At 39.2% G+C, this 20,541-nt stretch overlaps 1 protein-coding gene across 5 annotated transcripts in view; it reads left to right on the plus strand.

Moving 5' to 3' along the window:
- Nucleotides 1-20,541, plus strand: part of CNKSR2 (connector enhancer of kinase suppressor of Ras 2) — a 205,389-nt gene that overhangs the window by 23,691 nt on the left and 161,157 nt on the right. For all 5 annotated transcript variants that reach the window (XM_066176932.1, XM_066176933.1, XM_066176934.1 and 2 more), the window contains exon 2: nucleotides 12,631-12,794. In XM_066176932.1, the coding sequence (XP_066033029.1) occupies nucleotides 12,631-12,794 (164 nt within the window). The remainder of the gene's footprint in view (nucleotides 1-12,630; nucleotides 12,795-20,541) is intronic.

Below are 20,541 nucleotides of genomic sequence, written 5' to 3' on the forward strand. Positions count from 1 at the left end.
AAACTATTGCTGCAGTTGAACCTCAACTTTGGTTGTTTCCCGTGCCTTCCACGTGCCTTGGGGCAAGGCTGTTTGTCAGTGCAGCTAAGAGAAATGCAGCAGAACATCACTGTACCTTGTGCTGTCTTCTGGAGGGCTCTGTAAAAGTAGAGCTCTCACTGGCAGCAAGTTTTCTGTGATGTTCCTGGTCTTTTTCTGTGTGAATTGCTTGGAAGGCTGTGTGTGGTGTGCATCTTCCACCTCCCCACAGACAGTTGTCGGTGTTGCCTACAAGAGTGGAAAGTGTGGGAATTCCAGGTTATTCATTGGATTTCCCAGCATTAGGCCTCTGAATTGGTGAAGTAAATGTGTCTGTATATATGTCCATTATAAAATATTAGTAACGCTAAATGGCAGCATTTTGTACAAAGGTATTTAGTGTGTAACACCAATATTTAATGAAGTACCTAATCCTCTCTTTGGGAAGGAAGTTTAGGGATGGGTTTCATACCATTAATTTAGTGCTATGCAATTAATAGTTAAAAATAAATTGTTATTATTTTTATGTGTCTACATGTTACTTTCCATGGGAATATTAATTTCTCTTTCCTGGGGATGTAACATTGACAAGACTTGAAAGTGACTAATAAGTCACTCTAGATTAATTCAGTCTTTGAAGGGTCTGATTCCTAGTTACAGCTTTTTGCTCATCTGGATAAATTGTACAAGCAAATGATTATGTAAAATGAGAAACTAACTAAAGTGTAGTTTAGCTTGTCACTTCAACAGATCTTTTTTTTATTTTTATTTTTTTATGTATTTACAACCTCGGCAAAACTGACATTATTTTGAAAAGTATGTGGCTAAAGAAAATAAAAACCCAACAGATATATTTTGCCATTATCCAGTTGTGTTATTTGCACTTCCACTTTACAAGCTTGCAGTCCATGTTGTAGATTTTACATGGTGGAATGTTTTCTTCACTATTAATGAGCGAGAGGAGGAGTGGAGAAGAGCACGCGTGTAAAGTTATCCTTGCCTGTTCTCTTATGTAAAGCTCTCTGCTTTGGATATAGTTTGAAGCAGATTGTGTTAGCCAAGAAACTTAAAACCAAATTGTTTTTACTTAACATATCTGTGCATATCAGAATATAATAAAGCTGTGCTTACAGGGCTGTTTGTAAAGTAATTTGAACATATTCGGTCCAATTGTGGTTGATGCCATTATGGTTCTTTCTTAATTTTGAAATCCTTCCCAAGAGGAGGCAGATAGAGCCAATGAATGCTGGATGATTTTGGTGGTCATAGAAGGAAAATCAGATGTAAGGGGAGGAAGAGTAATTTGAAGCATGCATGAAGTCACTGTATAAGCACTCCCAACCAAACCTAACATCTTGTCTCCTGTTGCTCCAGAGAGAGGTTCAATGGAAGTATAGCAAAAGTACAGAATTGCTCCCGTTGCAAAATAAATTGGTTTGCTTTTAACCATGCTGCTGGGCTGTATCAAAACCACAGACCCTCTGTGAGGACATCACCAAATAAATCTTGAAGCCTTATTTGAACCATTAGCAGATTTCTCCAGTGAGTGGGAGACAGCGTAAAGTACAGAGGTAAAGGAAAGCTTTAACAACTGTTGTATTATTTCTTCGGGGACTCAGTGTTCCAGCTTTTGCCAAAAGGATGCCTTCTGGCATAATAAATTCTTGGCAGCAAAGCTGGTTCTCATGGTGAAAAACTCTAATAAAGACTGTAGAGGGGCTATCTGACTATTTTGCATAATAGCATATATTAGCCCATGTGAGGGAGGATGGAGAGGAGGGCCCTTCGTGTAACAACAACAGCGTGTTTCAGGTGGCTGCTCCAGAGCATGCTGTAAAAATGCAGACACGGGAAGGCATTTGAAAGAACAGCCAGTACTTATTTACTTGCTTGGCTAATGTCAGGGGTGTGCTTGGCTTGCATAAACATCTTCTGACTGTCTAATATATTATAGTTGTTTTTTCCCTTTAATATATGATTCATTTATGTTTTCCAGAGGTGTGGGATGGTTACTGCTTACATTGTGTGTGAAGTGATGAATATTAGAAGTATAGCTTTCCCTTTCTTTGTCAAGACACTCCTACGCATATCGAAGTATTTGACCAGTAGTTTTAAGTTACAGATGTTTCTTTGTCATGCAGGGGGATGCGCAGCTTTTTCTGCCCACAACTCTAAAACCATCCCAAGTCTCACACTGTGCTGAGTTGTGCGAACTCATTTGAAAGAGCTTCGAGCCTGGGAATTGCATGGGCGTTGCAAGAAGGAAAAATGAATGGGAGGGAGTTCACTCAGAGTTTGAAGAAACTTTCCCTCCTGTCCGGTGTATGCTTGCACATTTGATGGCTTTGCACTTTCTGTAGTTGTATGGTGTGAAGCACAGCTGCAAATAATCATGGGAGACAGTGAAAAGCCATGGAAAATTAAGGCTTTCATATCTTAAGTCCTGAGGGAATGTTTCAGACTTAGCCCCTTCTAAACTGTTGAAGACGCCAATACCACACCTATTTAGACAAAGCCTGCCATCCTTAGGGAATATGGTGGTTGCATTTCAGTGCTTACAGTGGTACTGGGGAATTTGATAGTTTGTTGTTGCTACGTGGCACAGAATTTTTTGGGGGAAGGTGCTGCACATTAGTGCAGTTGTGCAGGACTGGGACAGATGGAGGGCTGGTTTGCTTTGTTCCTTTCCAGTTCTGGCACCTCTATGTTGGTGGTGTGCTTGAGCCTGGTGGTCCCCACTTCAGCCTGTTTTAATATCATTAGTGCTCAGCACTTGCTAGAGAGATAATAAAGCCATATGCTGTTATTAGGTGGACAGTTGTTTTTCCTATGTAAACCATGGTGCAGCCTCTTTGTGTGCTGGTACCAGAATATCATGTGTTTGGAGATAAGCTGTGTCTTAATCTTATAAAGTTGCTTTGTTCTAGCCTCCAAAAACTCTAAAGTCAGAAGGACACTGCTGGGAATAACTTCTTGTTGTGCTCATTTGTGTGTTGCTTTGTATTGTAGGGGCATCCAATTAATAATAAAGTTACTCCTTATAGTTGAATGTGTGGCAGCAAATTTTTAGGAAGCATCAAATCCCTGTAGTGATCATGATGCAGATAGCTGTTGTATAGGGAGTCATTTTAGAGAAGAAAAATGGTAGCGTTTGAAATTTTAACATTTAATGAAACAAATCATCAAATAAGTGTTAATTAATGGTATTTGGATCCCTAATTTTATAGTGGTGGTTGAAAAATCCCTGTGTGCTAAGATAGTTGCAGTGCATTCTAGTTTGCTTGTGATAATTTGAGCAGAAACATGGTACTTTTAGGAAGAAGTTAAACATTCATTGGACCCAAGGAGATTTCCCTTTCCTGGGGTACTCTGCAAACTAGAGTACATGTGAAGGATGAGGAGAATCATTGTGAGAGTATGAAAACTGCAATGTGAAACAGAGTAGAAATAAATGTAGCTGTTGAGGGATTTGCCTTTATTAGCTAGCCAGCATGAATTTCTTGGGCAAAGAGAAGTATATTGAGTTTCTTGGGTTAGGGCCATGTCTCCTTGTATGTTACTTTGTTCAGTCTCTGGCATTATGGGACCTTGAATAAGAGTAGACTGTCTGGATTCTTAAAAATCATAAGCCTGGATCATAAAATATGTTATTACATGTAAAGTGCCAATGTCACTTTTGCCTCCTGCTTTTTGCAAAGCTTTGATGGTACATTCCTGTTGTCAAAGCTGCTCCAAAAATCATAAGGACATAGACTTAAGTAAGAAAAAATAATGTAATTTCCTCTGAAATTTTAGGGGAGTATTTCATTCAGACTTTATAGTTTTATAATCTTAATAATGCTTGGACAACTTTTTGGAGAGCTTCTTGTTTTGGATCAGATATTTCCAATTTATCTCAAGAAGCCTCCCCTTTTGGGCTGAACTTCTAACCCTGAACATAAAAAGCTGTCATTTTATACATTTTACTATGAAAGTGAATGCACACTTTCTCTTCCCGTCCCCACTGGGGCTGTCCTAGGCCCCTGCAGTTGGTTGTTGTGTTTATCAGGAGTAAGTGAATGTGTTCCTTTGATTTTGCTTCATTTGAGGGATTCCTGATATTTAATGATGCTGTGGGTTGTTTGGCTCCTCTCCCTTCCACTGTCAAAGAGATTTCTGCTGCCATTATCAGCTACACAAACTTTTCACACACTTCAGCATTTCTCATGTGTAAAGGCCACAGCTGTAGTTGAACAATGTGTTCATTGTAATCCAATAATAAAAGTCCTAAATATAACAATAATTACAACCCCTTACACTGAGAACAATATTGATAATCAGGGATACTAATCCTTGAATTTCATAGAAATAAAGCTCGACACTGGTTGTTGCAGTGTTATCCATGTTTTAAGATTCTAAATACTTTTCAGAACTAGTATGTGGTTGTGTAAAGATTTGGCTTTGGTATACAGATGAGCATAATGGAAGAGAAAAGTACACAGAGAAATATGAATGATTACATTTATGAACAGCTAAACAGAATGCTGTGGATATTATTCTTGTAATTAACAAGTCTAGCTTGCCATAATAAGCACTGATTATAAGTAGTCTAACTGATTTTATTAACATAAGCCCTATTGGACACAACACCCAGTTTGGTCTTGTATTTCTTTAATTCATGCTTGTAATTAGTCCTAAGTGTACATTTTTGGTTTCTCTTGTCTCCTTTTCTTTTTTTCAGTAAAACACTTTTAAAATTGGTCAATGTGAAGTTCTTTGTAAAGTAGAGCTTTTGATGAGCCATGTGTGATCCACACAGTCTTGATATTTCTGCAATTTTCTGATGAACAAAATTGCCATGTATTGCTAACATGGTAATACAATTAATATGTCCAGGTCTTGTAACAGTGCAATCCCGAAAAAGAGAGTGTATCTGTAGACACAGAAACAGCAGATCCTTCAAAGTTGGATTCCTTGAGCAGGATTTAAATTTTAATTGCAGAATTCATAGTGACTTGAGGCAGTACATCTTTCATCTCAGACTTCTGTTTCAATCCACTGCTATCACAAATACAGTCTTTCAGGTTCTTGCCCAGTGTAAAGTCATCTCCTTGTTTGCTTGTGGCCTTCCGTTGTCCAACCACAGGCCCTTCTCCTGAAAGGACCTTAAGAACAAGTCGAGAAGCTGCATTTGAATTATGTTGATGCTTTTTGTGTTCACATCTCTCTTTTGAGTTCTTCATTTTACAAACTTAAAACACTTTTCTGGATGTAGTAGTATGTACCCAGTGAATATAAAGTGGATTTTTAATTGTGTTTCTCTTTCATTGTCTAAAATAGTTTTTAGTTAGCAGTACTTTTCAGCTAATGTTTTGACTGAAGATTTGAAAATTCGTAGTGAAAAATACATCTAAACTAAACTGCACATAGAAAACATGTAATCTTATACTATATTCTATGAATACATGTTATGCTTGAAGGAATAATTATTACTATATTATTACTATAGTCATAGAGAGGGGGAGAAGGGAGTGAGACAATAATTCTATAGAGTGAAGGACAGGTAGGTTTTGCAGTTAGAGGGCTTTCACCTCAAATTACACAGAAACTGTACAAAATGATTGTCCAGCTTTTTTGCAAATATTGCTCTAATCTAGGCATTTGGCAATTCTTTTTTACATTAATCCAATACCCATTCCTTAATCTGCCTGCAATTACTGTGTTGAGTTTTGTTTTTTTTTTTCCAGTTTCAAATGTTCCAGTTTCATGTTTTTTTCAATCTGTACTGAAAGCTGCTTCTGGTGTTTCATTGAACATCCTTCCCACAGTGCTCCTCTGGGATGGGGCATTATTTTTTGCAGCTATGCTGTTCACAGTAGGCATTTGCCGTCCACAACACTTAAAACGTTCTGTTCTTTGCACCGTCTTCTGGCACTAATAACTGTGACATCTGTTTGTCACATATGAAACCTAGGAGGTGCTGAAGACCCTGAGGCAGTGAGCATTCCCTTCTGTGAGCATCCCTTCTGTGGGCAGAGGAGAATTATCTTTGCCTCTCAGGTGGAGAAGGGGCTGGCTTGTCTCGCCCCGGTTTCTGTGGTGACATTAAGACTGAGGAGCGTGGAGTTTCCAAATGTCCATCTCCCATGTACAGATTGTGGGGGAAAATGGCCTTTCCTAGTCTTGCCTCTTGTGCTCTGGTTCTGGGGACAAAATGTGACTGGGGATAAATGCCTGCTGTGGCCTGCCAGCGGTGTCTGTGCCCAGGAACAGCTCTCTTGGTGGAGGTGGAAGAGAGGGAGTTGTTTTCTGCTTGGTGCCTTGCTCTTTGGCATAATTAAAGCTTGTTTTTTTTTACAATTGAAGTGAATAGACTAATAGCCTGTCGGCCCTGGATTAGTAAAGCCTAGGTACAAATGCATATGTCATAGCAAAATGTATTAAGTTGTCAGGAACTCAGCTGAACTTTCAAATTTGAAACATATGTAGACTGATGTGCAGTCTCAAAGGTGGTCAGTCCTTAAGAACACTTGGCCTAAATTTAATGGATTTTTAATACGGAGCAGAGATAAAACAACTGCAACTTTTGAGATGTCACTTCCATCATGCTAGTTTAAGTAAAAATATTGCAAATAATAGTTTGCAATATGAAAAGGCATTGGAAAGTGCTACATATATGCACACCCAGTTTATATTAAATACTAGCCTACTTTTCTTTTTCTGGCTTGGTAAATTCTATGCTACAGTCCATTGCTTGAGTTTGTTAAGGTATAAAAGCTGGTGGAGTTCAGGTAGTCCTTCTGTTCAGTTTGAAAGATAAATTTGTTTGCCTTATATTTAAAGAAAAAAAGTAAAGCCCTAAACCTGTCCTTTTTTTTTTTTTTTTAAATAAAGCTATGTGCCTTTCCTTCCCATTTAAAATTATTCCATGTATTGTTTGTTACTGCTTTTCAGTAAGTGCTGTGTTTACAGAACAAGGACCTGCTCAGGGAAGTTGTCAGTTTGTGTCCTCACTCTGACAACCAGGGGAGTAGAAAAATATACTCCCTTGTCAAAGTTTCAGGTATGGTAGTTAAACCTGTAATGTTCATCATCTTTTCTTTAACCCAAACTAAAAAGGTGGCTGATAAGGACAGAAGGTCTTTTATTTCCACTGTAGTTTCCCAACCTTGAAGAAAATTTCTTTTACTGCCGCTTTGGGGAAGAATATCCACCTAGTTGCTTCTTGTTTTAGAACTGTATCTAAACAGTTGGTTTTTAATTCAGAGCTAGCTGTGGAAAAAGCCTATATTAATATTTTTTAGTGTCTTAGAGGTAGGAGAAAAGACTATGCTGCTTGCAGAGGAGGAGCAGACTAAGATCAGAATGTCAACACATATTTTATGGAGAGGCTTATTTGAGTTTCAGTTACCAGAGATGTGCATAATATGTTGTGGCACTGAATTACAGGCCAGTTTGTTGGTTAGCTTGTTTCAAAAGATGGCCTGTTACACTCATCAAAATAGGACAATACCTCAGAATGATCATGAAGTTAGGGGACTGTGAGCATGGAAGATTTCTCCGGAGGGTCGTGCTGGATCTTGCAGTCTAGTCTTATTACAGATAATCACATGAGTAAAAAAATGAAATTAAACCTTTCTTGATCAGTTTCTATGATGCTGTTCTAATAAAAGAAACGTAGAAATCTGTCTGATTTGCATCTGTGGACCATCAAAAATTGTTAATGATTTGATGAACTCTGACAAGGCCCATGCAAGGTAGAACTCGATGACGAAGTTGGGGAAAAAAAACAGCTCCAGCATGTTCTACTTGCAAAAGAAACTTTTCTAGAGAAGTTTTTGGGTTTGTTTTTTATAATGTTTAAAGTATTGAGTCTTCTGCACAGTTTCTTTTTGAGGAGCTTTTTTTACTTTCTTGCTGATTTTTATGTATTTAATCCCACAGGTGACGTAGAGCTTGCTTGAGACTTAATGTAAGGGTTGTTCCTTTTCTGTCAATGCCCAGAATAGTCCATCTGTGTACATAACACCTCAGGTATGCATCAGCTAACAAAGATGGGCAATGTATTAACGTCTTAAAAGTTCTTGTAGGCATGAATCAAGTGGGCCAGGTAATGAGTGTATAGTGGGATCTGGGCAGTATTGCCAGACTCCATGGCTGATAAGCTCAGGTGGAAAGCATGTGGAACAGGGGAGTCCTTCTTGAGTAGTTAACGTCATTGGAGGTCAGTGTTATTGCTGGAGCTCAAGACCAAAAATATTTCAATAAAAAAAAAAAAAAAAGGTTATAATTTCCTTTAAAGAGTAGGCTTAAAAGGAAGAGGACTGTCATCATACAATTTAAGAGGATGAGTGTCATACTTTCCCCCTCTTACTACTAAAACACCTGTGCCTTTACATATTCCTGAAAAATCTTGCAGTTATTTCGGATGGGGAGCAGAGTTGTTGAATATAAGACTGTTACTTGTGTACTGACATCACAGAACTTGGTTTTGATATACTCTGGGGCCTTACATATCCAGAACGTAATCGTGAACATGGCTTTTGGACTCAGGCCACTTCTTGAAACATCCAGGATGGCTGGATACTCTACAACCTTAATCTCACCCAGGAATGGCCAGGAACAGGGAATAGTGCATCAAACTGAGTTACTTGTTGGAGTTGCTGTGGTATGGGGGCTGGGTGACATCCCCTCAATATGAGAGTGGGGAAGAAGCAGCCCTTGGCAGCTAGAAAAACTGCTAACTGCATTGAGGTTGGGTGGATATTGGACTTGCAGGAAATTAGGAGAAGACAGTATTCTTACAAAGTTGCTATTTTTATTTAGCTTGCTCTCCAGGCACCTGATGTTTTTTGGTACATCTTGTCCTGTCCCAAGTTAATGGCATCATCAGCTGGGAATGCTCGTTCCCTGCAGCTCCCCTCCTGTTGATTTGAAGGCAGCAACGCCTGTCTGGATGTGTTGTGGCTTTGGAGGCAAAAGGTGTGAGAGAGGAATGCTGCCCTTTTTGTAATAATATTATTATTATCATCATTATTATCATCATCATCATCATCATCTGTGCACAGTCTTATTTACTAAAAGAAGAACTGTTCTTTAATTTGGAAATAAAATGACAGAAATAAATTACTTGAAAAGGATGTTTAGGGAATAAGGAGACGTATTTGTGGCAAGCTATTCTGAAAATATCATCCAGTATATGATCAAATTATTTTGTTGTTTCCTGGCTGTAGTTTTTATGAAATTGGTGAGTCAAACAATTGTCAGTAAGACTTCTGTTCTCTTGAAGCTTTTTCTCACCCTGTAGGAACTACATGCATCCAACTAGATTACATCTGAATGACAAAAATACTTTGGTAGCAGGAGGAGGAAGACTATTGCCTTTACGTAGAATTATCTGTCACTAACTGTTTATTAAGTGCATCTGTCATGTCTTATTCTGGATTTGTGTTGGTAGTGCCTTAACTGATAATTCATTTTTCATACCTGATGGCGTTAGTTCTTTTAATGTTATTCTCATTCAGCAGCCTATGTAACCAGTGTGGGTCTTAAGTTCAGGAAGAGCAGAAGTACACTGAGCTCCTCATGCAGATCATCAATAAAGATTTTAAAAAGGACTGGCCTCAACACTGTACCCCAAGGAACGTCCCTTGTGACCAGCCACCAGTTGGATTAACTCCGTTCACCACCACTCCTGGAGCCCAGTCATCCTGGCGGTTTTATACCTAGCCAAGAGCACACCCATCCAAGCCATGGATGGCCAGTTTTTCCAGGAAAATGCTGAGGGAAATGATGTTGAGGACTCTACTGATGGCCTGTGTAAACAATATCACAGCTTTTCCCTCACTGCTAAGTCATCCTGTCACAGTAGGAGCTCAGACTGGTCAAGCAGAACCTGCCTTTTCTAAATCCATGCTGGATGGGCCTGATCTCCCAGTTGTCCTGTATGTGCCATGTGATTGTGCTCAAGAAGAGCTGTTCCATGACCTTTCCTGGCAGGAGTTCAGACTGAAAGGTCTGTGGTTGCCCAGATCCTCCTTGCAGCACTTCTTGGAGGTGGACATCACATTTGCTGACCTGCAGTCAACTGGAACCTCTCCAGTTAGCCAGACTGCTGGTATTTGGTGTCAAGTGGCTCAGTGAGCACTTCCACCAGCTCCCTCAGTACCCTTGGGTGGATCCCATCTAGCCCCACAGGCTTTTGTGTGTCTAAGTAACGTAATTGGTCAGTGACCATTTCCGCATGGGTTATGGAGGCTTCATTCTGCTCCTCATCCCTGTCTTCTAGCTCAGGGGGCTAGGTCCCTGGAGAACAATTGGTCTTGTTATTCAAGGCTGAGGCAAAGAAGACACTAAGTACCTTAGTCTTTTCTTCCTTCTTCACCACTGTGTTTCCCCTACATCCAATAAAGGCTGAAGATTCTCTGTGGCTCTCCTTTAATTGCAAATGTATTTATAGAAACACTTACTTTTTTCTTTTATGGCACTGGCCCAATTAAGTTCTAGCTGAGCTTTGGTCTTTCTGATTTTCTCCCTGCATAACCTCATGACATCCCTGTAGTCCTCCTGAGTTTCCTGCCCCTTCTGCAAAAGGTCATAAACTCTCTTTTTTTCCTGAGTTCCAGTCAAAGCTCTCTGTTCAGCCAGGCTGGTCATCTTCCCTGACAGCTCAATTTTTACCCTGTCACAGAATCACAGAATATTCTGAGTTGGAAGGGGCCCACAAGGATCATGGAGTACAGCTCTTAAGAGAATGGTCTGTACAGGGATCAGCCCCCCAACTTTGGTGTATATTAGCAGCATGCTCCAACCAGCTGAGCTGATCGGAGCAGCTGCCTATGGTGGGGACCTCTCTGGCCCTTTTAAGATTTCTTTCCTGACGAATGGCTTGGGACAACTATTTGATTAGAAAGGGCAGTGAAATGAAGGCAATAGCTTCAAGTGCTTGATTAACCTAGACTTTTAAGTGGCTTTGTTTTGAAGGCAGAAAGTCAGGCAGCAGGCTCTGGAAGGACACGGTTGAAGTCTGCTGGAACTGAGAACTTTCTCCTGTTTCTTGATACTGGGGCGCTTCTTTTACAGTGCATTTGTGTGTGGTTTGGTTTCAGTGTGTGAATTCTAGAGGTTAAAGCCCTATGAATATTGTGCTGATGTAGCAGGGACAGAGTTCAGGTGACTCTTGCCCAAAGGCTGAGCTGGCCAGGAACAACAAGCTGGCCTGGTACCGGGGCATCCCTGCCTGCAGCACCAACATGTTCCTCATGCGAGTTTCTTCTGAGGTGTGGCCACACCCTGAAAGGCACAAATGAGAACCAAAAATGCAACAAAACCAGTTTCAGAGAAGCTTTATATTGTATAGCAGGGTTCTTACAAGATAACTGGGGTTCAGCAGTCAGATCAATGTTTTATTTTCCATGTATCTTCAGATTTTTCAGACATTTTGATTAGTAAGTAAGAGTGTTCTTGGTTTCTTGCAGTCTAATGAGCAGGTGTCTTTTCACTGTTAGGAATTGTTTGAAGACATTTTTCAGAAAGGTTGTATCTCTCAATAATCAGAAAAATTAATGCATTCAGAGCTTTGTCAAGTCCTGTTGCTTGGTAGCAGTCATGTTGATCCATTGTAAAGTATTCAGACAGAAGTGTTAATTGGACCACCAAATACCCAAGAGTCTTACTTATCCTCTTGGTACATGAGTGCACATGCTGCAGAGCTTCCCTGTACTGCCTGGCTCTCTTGGGCAAAGATTGATGGGCAAGAGTTGGGTGATAGATTCTCTCACATTCTGCAGTGCTCTTTGCTCCAGGTGAAAATGTGTGGTCAGCTGCATGCTCTTGACTCCCAAGCAAAAGAAAAGGTAGAATATGGATGTCCCCCCGAAGCAGGACCTGTACAACCCTGCATTCAGCCATGTTCTGAGCAAATGTGCTGCATGACTTTCTAGCATGTTTTTTGGCACAATGGGTCTGTTTCTGTTCTCTGATTACTGTGTTCTGAGAAGTGTCAAGAAGGTCTTGAGTGGCTTTTCATGCTCATTTGTATACTGTCACTCCTTACAGGTTCTCTTTGTGGTACATTGAGCTGGATCTACTGCTGCAGTTGGGGCCCTGTTTTTGCATTTGCAGTGCTACTGCCGTTCTTGTTCTCTAGAGCTCTTTGCAGCTTGTTTTAGAGGCTGGCATTATTGGTGAACTTTCAGGTGATCCAGCAATATGTGAGTGACCTTGGAGTGGAAGAGATACTGTGGTGTGGCACTGCCATTTTGTGTTTGATTGCATGTTCCATTGTTCCCTTTTCTCTTCTCCCCTTCCAGAAGTGATGGAGGCATCCCTAACATACCTGTTATTAGGGGCTGCCAGATTGACATTCATAGCACAGTAAACTGCAAGAATTCAGGGCTTTGTTCAGGGTTCAGGAGCAGTTGGTATCGTCCACAGGTTAAAAAAGCCATGGCTGCCATAGCTCTTCAAATCTTAAGTTTTCTGGGTAACAAAGTTTTTTTTAATGTTAAAATACTTCTCTTAAAGATAGGACAAGAATGCTTTGCTGGTTTAATTTTTGGCCAGTTTTACTTCCTACTAGGGTACAAAATGTTGCTAACTTTTGTCTTCCCTCATTCTGTCCTTTTGTTGCAGGTCTTGATGATTGCCTGCAGCAATATATAAAGAACTTTGAGAGAGAGAAGATTAGTGGTGACCAGCTATTACGAATTACTCATCAGGAACTGGAAGATCTTGGAGTCACACGAATTGGCCATCAGGAGCTTATCTTGGAAGCTGTAGACTTGCTCTGTGCACTGGTAAACTTCTTGAGGCAAATGGGGAGGGTTGAACGGTGTTTGCATATACAAACTTTCTGTATTCAAATTGTTAGTCCTAAAGACTTATCTAAGCAGCTCAAGAAACTTCTGATTTGTAATGTATGAACACTTCAGCATTTTAGACCAGGAGCAAGACAAAGGGAAAAAATCTACTAATAGAGTGATGTTTGTTAAATAAACTGGTAATCAGAGATTTAGAGCTTGCACATCTGTCTTTATAGAATAAAAATTTATCTTAAATCACAAAGAAAATAGACTGTTTCGTTTGGAATGTAAAATAGTTATTTTTACTAGTAAAACAATATTTTTACAATGGTAAAATGGAGTAATTGCGTGTTGGTTGCCCTTTACAAACAAAGTGTTTTGATATTAACCATGTCATTCTTCATGAGTCCTTTCATGCAAAATATGTTTCAGATGATTTTTTGAGCCTGATGAAACAGAGCTGCTTGTATTTCACAGTAGAAAGGATTAAATACTGAAATAATTATCTTACGTATAAATAATATGTAAATTTTTGATGGAGCATATGCAAGGATTTTGGTAATGGTCTTTTCAGTCAGGTCATGTCGTGCATAACTGGGATTATCTGCTCAGTGAGGGGTGCGATGCTGACTTCACCCTCCTTATGAACTCCTAGTGTCTGTCTGTAAAGATTAGATAGATTGGGCACACTGCATTCTCCACTGTGGAAAGGATTGTGAATAGCTCTGTTAAGATGTACTTCAGTGCCTAAGGTGGTGTTTTGTGGGTTTTTAGTGCATACTGTTTTTCAAGCCTCAGAAGGAGCTTTTAAGAAAGCTGTATCCTGGGAGAGGCAATCAAAGACTGAAAGGCTCTTCAGAAGGGCCTGTTGGTTCTCCATATGGAGCAGCTTTCCTGAATACCTTGTTGTTGCATTTTTGGGGTATTGTGAAGTGTAATGGAAAAGAGAGTGTGAAAAAAAATACGCTGAAAAAATTTTAAAAAAAGGGAGGAAGCTTTTTCATACAGGAAAACATTTGATTTTGAACACAGATTATCTTCTATAGAATACTGTTTCTAGTAACATTGCAATGTGAGTCAGTGCAATAAGTTAACTCGTCAATTTGTTTTTTAAATAAGGAAGTTGCAATCTTAAAAAAATGCTACTGATACAGAAGGGGACATAAAAGGTGTTGTTCACAAAGTACCTCTCTTATCAGACAGTGGAAAAGAAAACAAGAAAATATTTTAGTTAACTGAGAAGGATAAAGTCTAAGGGGGAACACCAATGACAGTTTTTCACAGTCACACAGAGAAAAAGATGGTGGCTCTTGGAAAAATAAATTACTTTTACAGAAAAAAACCCCTTGTTTATTAGCTGAAATTTCTTTTTTCCCCAGTATGTAATTACAGATATAATCTTCAGACAAAAAAACACAACTTGTCTTTGTAGCTCCTTTATCTTAGGCAAAAGTGGATGGAACTAAGTTGAATATAAAACAAGGAATTTCTAGCAAAGACTAATACTGCATCTTAAATGCATGTAGCAATCTCTCCCTGTTTCTTGTTGCACATATAGTATTGTCTGCTTTTCTGAGTTTGTCTTAAAGAAAATTGTTAAAACACATGGCTAAAACACAGTGGCATGAGTTCAGATTGCAGTTTCTAATTTGAGGTTTTTGCAGTCTCACAGTTGGCTCCTGATGGCACCTCGGGGATACAAAATGTTATTGCTATATTGATTTTAGTGGACTTAATTTGAATTTATTGTTCACCAATCAGATAAACCTCTTAGAAAATTTAATTCAGAGGCAATCCATTTGGCTGGACTAGACCTATACTTACAGACTTTTCTTTTTTTATTGCTTCCATGAGTGTCTATCCTGGGTAGGGCTTATGTTTTCTTCTGATTTGACTTTAATATTAGCTGTATTGTTCAGGAGAAAATGAAGCCTATGACTCTCCAATGTAGGAGATAATTCAGATAGTGGCTGTGCAAGTTTGTTCTTTTTTATTTGTCTGATTATTTTTCTGTTTCACTAGAGTTTGACAGAGGTTTCATGATAGAACTTAGCATGAGTTACAAACATCCATATGAGTTAACATTTCTTTGGATGCTGGAGATGATGGGTGGCATGATGAGCTATGAATAGTAAAGTTAATTATGCTATGCAAGATAAGACCCTGATTGATTTAAAAGTAATTATTAAAAACCAAAAGGATTGTTGCTTCTACTTCTCCCCCCTTTCTCTGAGTTGGTGAGTCACCACCTGAACACTTCTTGGCATTGAGGACAGCTGAGGAGACAGAACCCCTCCCACTGTTCACCTCTGTTCCCACTCTACAGGGGGGTTTTCCAACACAGAGATGCTGTCACTTAGGAAAGCTTCTGCAATGTTGGTTGCTGATTTGTTCTATTCCTGCCACCCCTTCCCAGTATTTTTTGGGGCTAAACTTCTGCATGCGGTTCCCTGGCAGCTGTGGGTATGGCAAACAGCAAACCAGCTACTTGTATTGCGTGGCTGTAGTTCAGGGGGCTACCTTTCCTTACCAGGGAAGGTGGAAAGCCTGAACAAGCATATCTGGGTGGCATGCAGAGTGCAAGGGACCCGTGAGTGGGGCTGCTGAACTGTGCTAAACACACAAACTGCCACAGTAATATCCAGTTATGATTGATAGCACTATTTAAAGGATGTTCTTTATGAGTTTTTTACAGAAGGTGGGTGGGTGGCTGGCGATGGTCTCTCACATTATTCGCCTCCTGTCATCAGCACTTGCAACAAATGGATCCTCCAGTGTTTGTGAGCTGATCAGAGGACAAATGGTGTCCTGTGCTATCCATCTTTAGTAGAGTCTCTCTTGGCTGCCAGCCTGCCGTTCTGTGGTCTTGACAGCAGAGCAAGTGTTCAGGGGGTGCTATTCACAGGTTTTCTTTTCCTGTGGTTTTTCAGGGAAGGAGGAATAGAGTTTTTGCCCAGCTGATACTGCTGTTACAGGTCATGCCTGCTGGTAATGGTGGGGGTGTACATCCTGCATACCATCACTGGAGCTGAACGTGCTCTGGGAGAGGGCAGGCAATCTAAGATAGTTTGGCTCTTCCCTCTCTCCTTCAGACTGTGAAGGTGGGAGCATGTTCAGTAGATTATTATGCCTCAGTGCAGCTTTGTGTTTTACAAAATCCGTATGTCAGACAGGGCACAATAAAGGAAATGTTCTATGTACTTAGATGAAATAGGTAGTGAGGTCTGTGATGGCATTTTGTTGCTGCTAAGAGTTTGTCTCATGTTTTTCAAGGTGAGAAACCTTGAGAAGCCACCATGATGGGTAAATGCTGGTAGCATTACTTTATTTCCAGCGAGACAAATCTCCTGTTCTTATCTTTCTGTTTAAATTGGGACATGCAATCACACTGGTGGTGTCAACAGGTAGTTTTTTACTTGATGTCGGCGGACATTTTATTCATACTAACAAAATCACCCAAAACAATTGACAAAACTGGGTTTTTTTGTCCTGCTCTAGATACAGGAGAAACTACTGAGTTGAGTGCCATGTTTCTCCACTATTACCAGGTAGTGAAATATGCAGTTGTTCATCAGTTCTAACAATTACCATTAGGCCCTTAGCCTCAACATGATCCTTTTCCGTATGTGTGTGAGAGTGAAGCTAATGTAACATTGCTTTTCATCTAATCCTTGGACAAACAACAGTGTAGCAGACTTCATCCACACACAAAATGTGAGGAGCCTTGTTTCTTCGATGATTGCCTGAAAAACTGAATGTGAACGAACAATGCCAGTGGAAAGTAAATTGAGGAAAAAAGGAGATGGTGCTTACGAAAAGAGAAATGCCCAATAAAGAACAAATTACTTAGATGATGCCATGAGATCGCTATTCCAGTCATCGGGTTTGGAGTGCATCAGGGGATCTTGTAGCTTCTGCTATACGTAACTGGCCTGAAGAAAGCAAAGAAATGACATGATTCTTTTTCCATGATCTGTTTGTCAGGAGATGGAGTTTCATTTACCAAAACTGGGTGTGACAGTTTTTTCCCAGAAAACACTGCATGCTGCCTGGAGAACACAAAGATGGAAGACTGCACAACCAAACATAGCTTCTTCCATCTTGAAGGAAATTAACTAGTTTACCACAATGACTTGATAAATGAGATGCCACATGGAGATTACTTTTTTTTTTTTTCCTCCTAAATATCGTGGTTTTTTTGTTTGCATGAAGATGAAATTATTTTAAGAATTTGCTAAAATTGATTTTGGAAATATTTTTTGAACAGAGATCCTAAAGTAAGAGATATGTTGTTATAAGAATATTTGAAATATTTGAGAATATTTATATAAGAATATTTGAATATTTGGAAAGCTTCACAAATAATTTTTGGAAGCTTTGAAGTTTTTATTAACAAAAAAACTTACGAAGTCCCTGTGAATTTGCAAAATAATTCTTCAGGGAATCTTCATTTGTGTAGAATAGAGTTTGGTTAAAAAATATTTTGCTTTATAGAGCATACTGGTTTTAGTACTAGTTTCATGCTAGTTAGTTAAATCTGCTATGGCTGCACAGGAATTTATTGCACACTATATTTGAATCTGTAAAGCTAGAAGATTGCAGCAGATGAAATAGCATTATTATTTGGCAGAGAAAACATTGGTGTGCACTAACAGCATGAAATTACTTATCATTTACCACTAACACAAAACATTTATATGCAAATGAATGTAAAAAATAGACCTACTTTACCCGTGAATGATTTTATTCCTCTTAAGAATTATGCCTTTTATCTTAATTTCATCTTCTTGCCATTTCTTACACAGAAATACTTTCCTTTGCACTTATCACTAGTCAGATCTTAAACCTGTTTTGTCAGTAACAGTGAATATTAGACTTAATCATTATGGTGCTAAATGAGGAAGGCTTCATTTCAGAAGGGAGATTTATATGTGCTGAAGGTAGAATTTACTGTCAGTATGCTGAATGCTCATAGCAAAAAATTACTTACCCTTTTCACTATTGCCCTTGGCAAGTAAAAGTTCTGCTATATATCATATATCAAATATCATATGGCTCCCTGTCCTCAGCCTGAGCTAACCTTACTGCAGTGCAGGAAATCCTGAAGTCCGTCACCAGATCAATAAAGCTAAGGAGATAAAGAGTTTCTGATAGCTCATATAGATCACATTGAAAATGTGTTAGCAAATCTTTTACAGAGAACTGCAGTAAACCCCATGGTGTGCCAAAGGCAGTAAATATATCTGTATGCAAAGAGTGAGCATCCTTCTTCCCATCAGCCTCAAGAATCAATTATGGATCCTAGGTACTTTTTTAATTGGGGGGTTTGGTGGTTTTTTTATTTTTTTTCCTCTTTGGACTGCTTGGAGGTTTGGGCAAGTATGAAATACATAAAACATGCCCAGATTCATAGAGGTGTAGCGTGGCTTGGGTTGGGAGGCACATTTATAAAGCTGTAAACCCCCAGTTAAAAGCAGACTGGATAAAAAGAGTTGTTACAATGTAAAATGTTTTTTAAAGGTAGTGTGTTCGTAATAATACTTATTTCCTTTCTGGTAAAATGGTTTAAAACTGTGGATTAGCTGTTTAAGACTTTTGGAAATGCGTGTAACTGGATATGGAACTGGTAGTTCAAATTATGGCGAAGTAAGAGTATTTGGCAGGCTAGGGACAAAATTACAGACAAAGAAAGTAAAAAACAAAAAGGTGATGAGCACTTGGTCTTTCAGAGTCTATTGACTGAATAAGAGAAGAAGAATAGTTTATATAATTGCTCTATTAGTGCTGCAAAGCGTGGCCAGGGCTTGGCTTTTTGATGTGTTGCTTGATTGTGGTGTAGAAGAAAAAGGGCATTTTTCAAGAAAAGAGAAAATTATGATGGCTGTGAATCTTTCCTGGGTTCTGCAAGGCTGGAAGTGTCATGCACCTGAGTGTTTTTCTGACTATAGACATTTAGGACAAACATTTACACTCTTTGAAACCGTTTGCCTTTTAATCAGTGTGTATTTAATAACTGCAGTAAATGATAAGTGTCCTTTGAGCTGTCTGGGGTTTCTGTCCTTATCTACTTATTTGGTGTTTATGAAACAGATGTGTTAGGATCATGTGTTGTGCACTTCTAAATTACCCCATATGTCAGTGCTATTTGAAGGAGAGATAACCTTAGTGTTGGCATTTCGAGATGCTGGAGGAAGGGCCGTTAGAAATATATGTTGTAGGCAGATCTGATGAGGTATAAAGTTACATAAGGCACCTTCCATATGACAAGCTGTGATATCAGTTGCTAGCAGCTTTGGGCTGGTAAGCTATCTGCCTCATACTTTGTGGGATGTGTTCAGCCAAATGTTTTAGAGAATGAGATTCAGATCCATTTTGTTTATTTTTAAAATCACCTTCGGATGCGAAGGGTGGAACTTTTCTTGGTGAATTTTTGTCCACCACGAATTTTCAGGTGTGGTTTTGAAATGGCTGCCATGTGCTGTGGTGTCCATGTGATGGTGTTTTGATAATTCATTTAAAATCTTCCTCAGGCTTTTCAAGAAATGAGGACCCTATGAACTTCACTCCAGGTCACTTTTTTAAAAGCAAATAAATAATACATACAGAAAGGATACTCAAGAATTAAGTGTGGAAGATGAAAGCACTGAAGGATAGTGAAGAGTTAAACACACCTGAGATGATATTAAGTCTGTTTCTTAGCAGCCATATGCTATTGTTGCCTGAAACTCCAATGTTCATCCTGTGAATAAGTGGAAAATGACTTCTTACTGCAATAGAGAGAAAACTTTTTATTTCATCCTTGTGATAGTTATCCTTATTACTGAGATATATCAGATGTAATTGAGAAGTTGCACTTTACACATAGTTTATTACTCAGTACAGCTATGTAGACTATAAAATTTGTTTTTTCAAAAGGTTACCATTTTCTGTCTTCTTTAAAATATATTGTTTGTGTGTGTTAGAAAAATATTTACCAAATTCAAATAAACCTTCACCTTCTTAGCTTATACAGTCATGATTGCCTTCTGCAGAGGAGCAGCAGAAATTAATCAATGTCAGCCCTGCTCTCTGCTCTGCTGTCTGGGGAAGATACTGCTTTTATTTTCTTCTTGCCCACAAGCACCAGTATTACAGTAGCATCTTCAGTTCCCATCTTGTGTCTCCTCAGTAGAAGTTAACATTGGTCTCTGCATGCCTTCTGCTCCACATGGTTTCTAGCAGTATAGTTTTCATGCCTTTTGTTCCACAAGGTTTTCAGCTTTCTGGGTTGCAGAGAAGACACAGTGATTTAGAAAGGTTGGCAGAGAGGCCATATGCTCATTTCCCTGTCTTGCAAGTGTTTGTAAGAGTTAAACAGTGTCACTGAACTTGATACAGCATTTGTGCTTGGAGACGTAGAGGTATTCATATTTGCATAAAAGTTGTGATTGAGACAGTTGTTCTAAGGGATTTCTGGATTTGTTAATGGGTCTGTGGTTGCACGTTGTACTGTGTTTAGATCTGAGCTTGGCTAATTTAGGTAGCTGAGATGGCTTTGCACTTGGAATGGACAGTATCAAAATACCCTAAACTGAAGTCCTGGCATCTTCTAGACATTCTATCTAAGCCAGCAGAGACGGTTAGCACTGTATGAGTTAAGAACGCTTTACTTTTCAACCTGTGCTAACATTGTCAGGTGCACTTCCCTGCCAACAAGAATCAAGTGAGTTTAACACAGGAAAAAGATGAAGTCTAAATTACT

Source organism: Chamaea fasciata, unplaced genomic scaffold (genome assembly GCF_029207755.1).
Source record: "Chamaea fasciata isolate MVZ Bird 193981 ecotype frontalis unplaced genomic scaffold, bChaFas1.0.hap1 SCAF_2, whole genome shotgun sequence".
Taxonomy (NCBI): domain Eukaryota; kingdom Metazoa; phylum Chordata; class Aves; order Passeriformes; family Sylviidae; genus Chamaea; species Chamaea fasciata.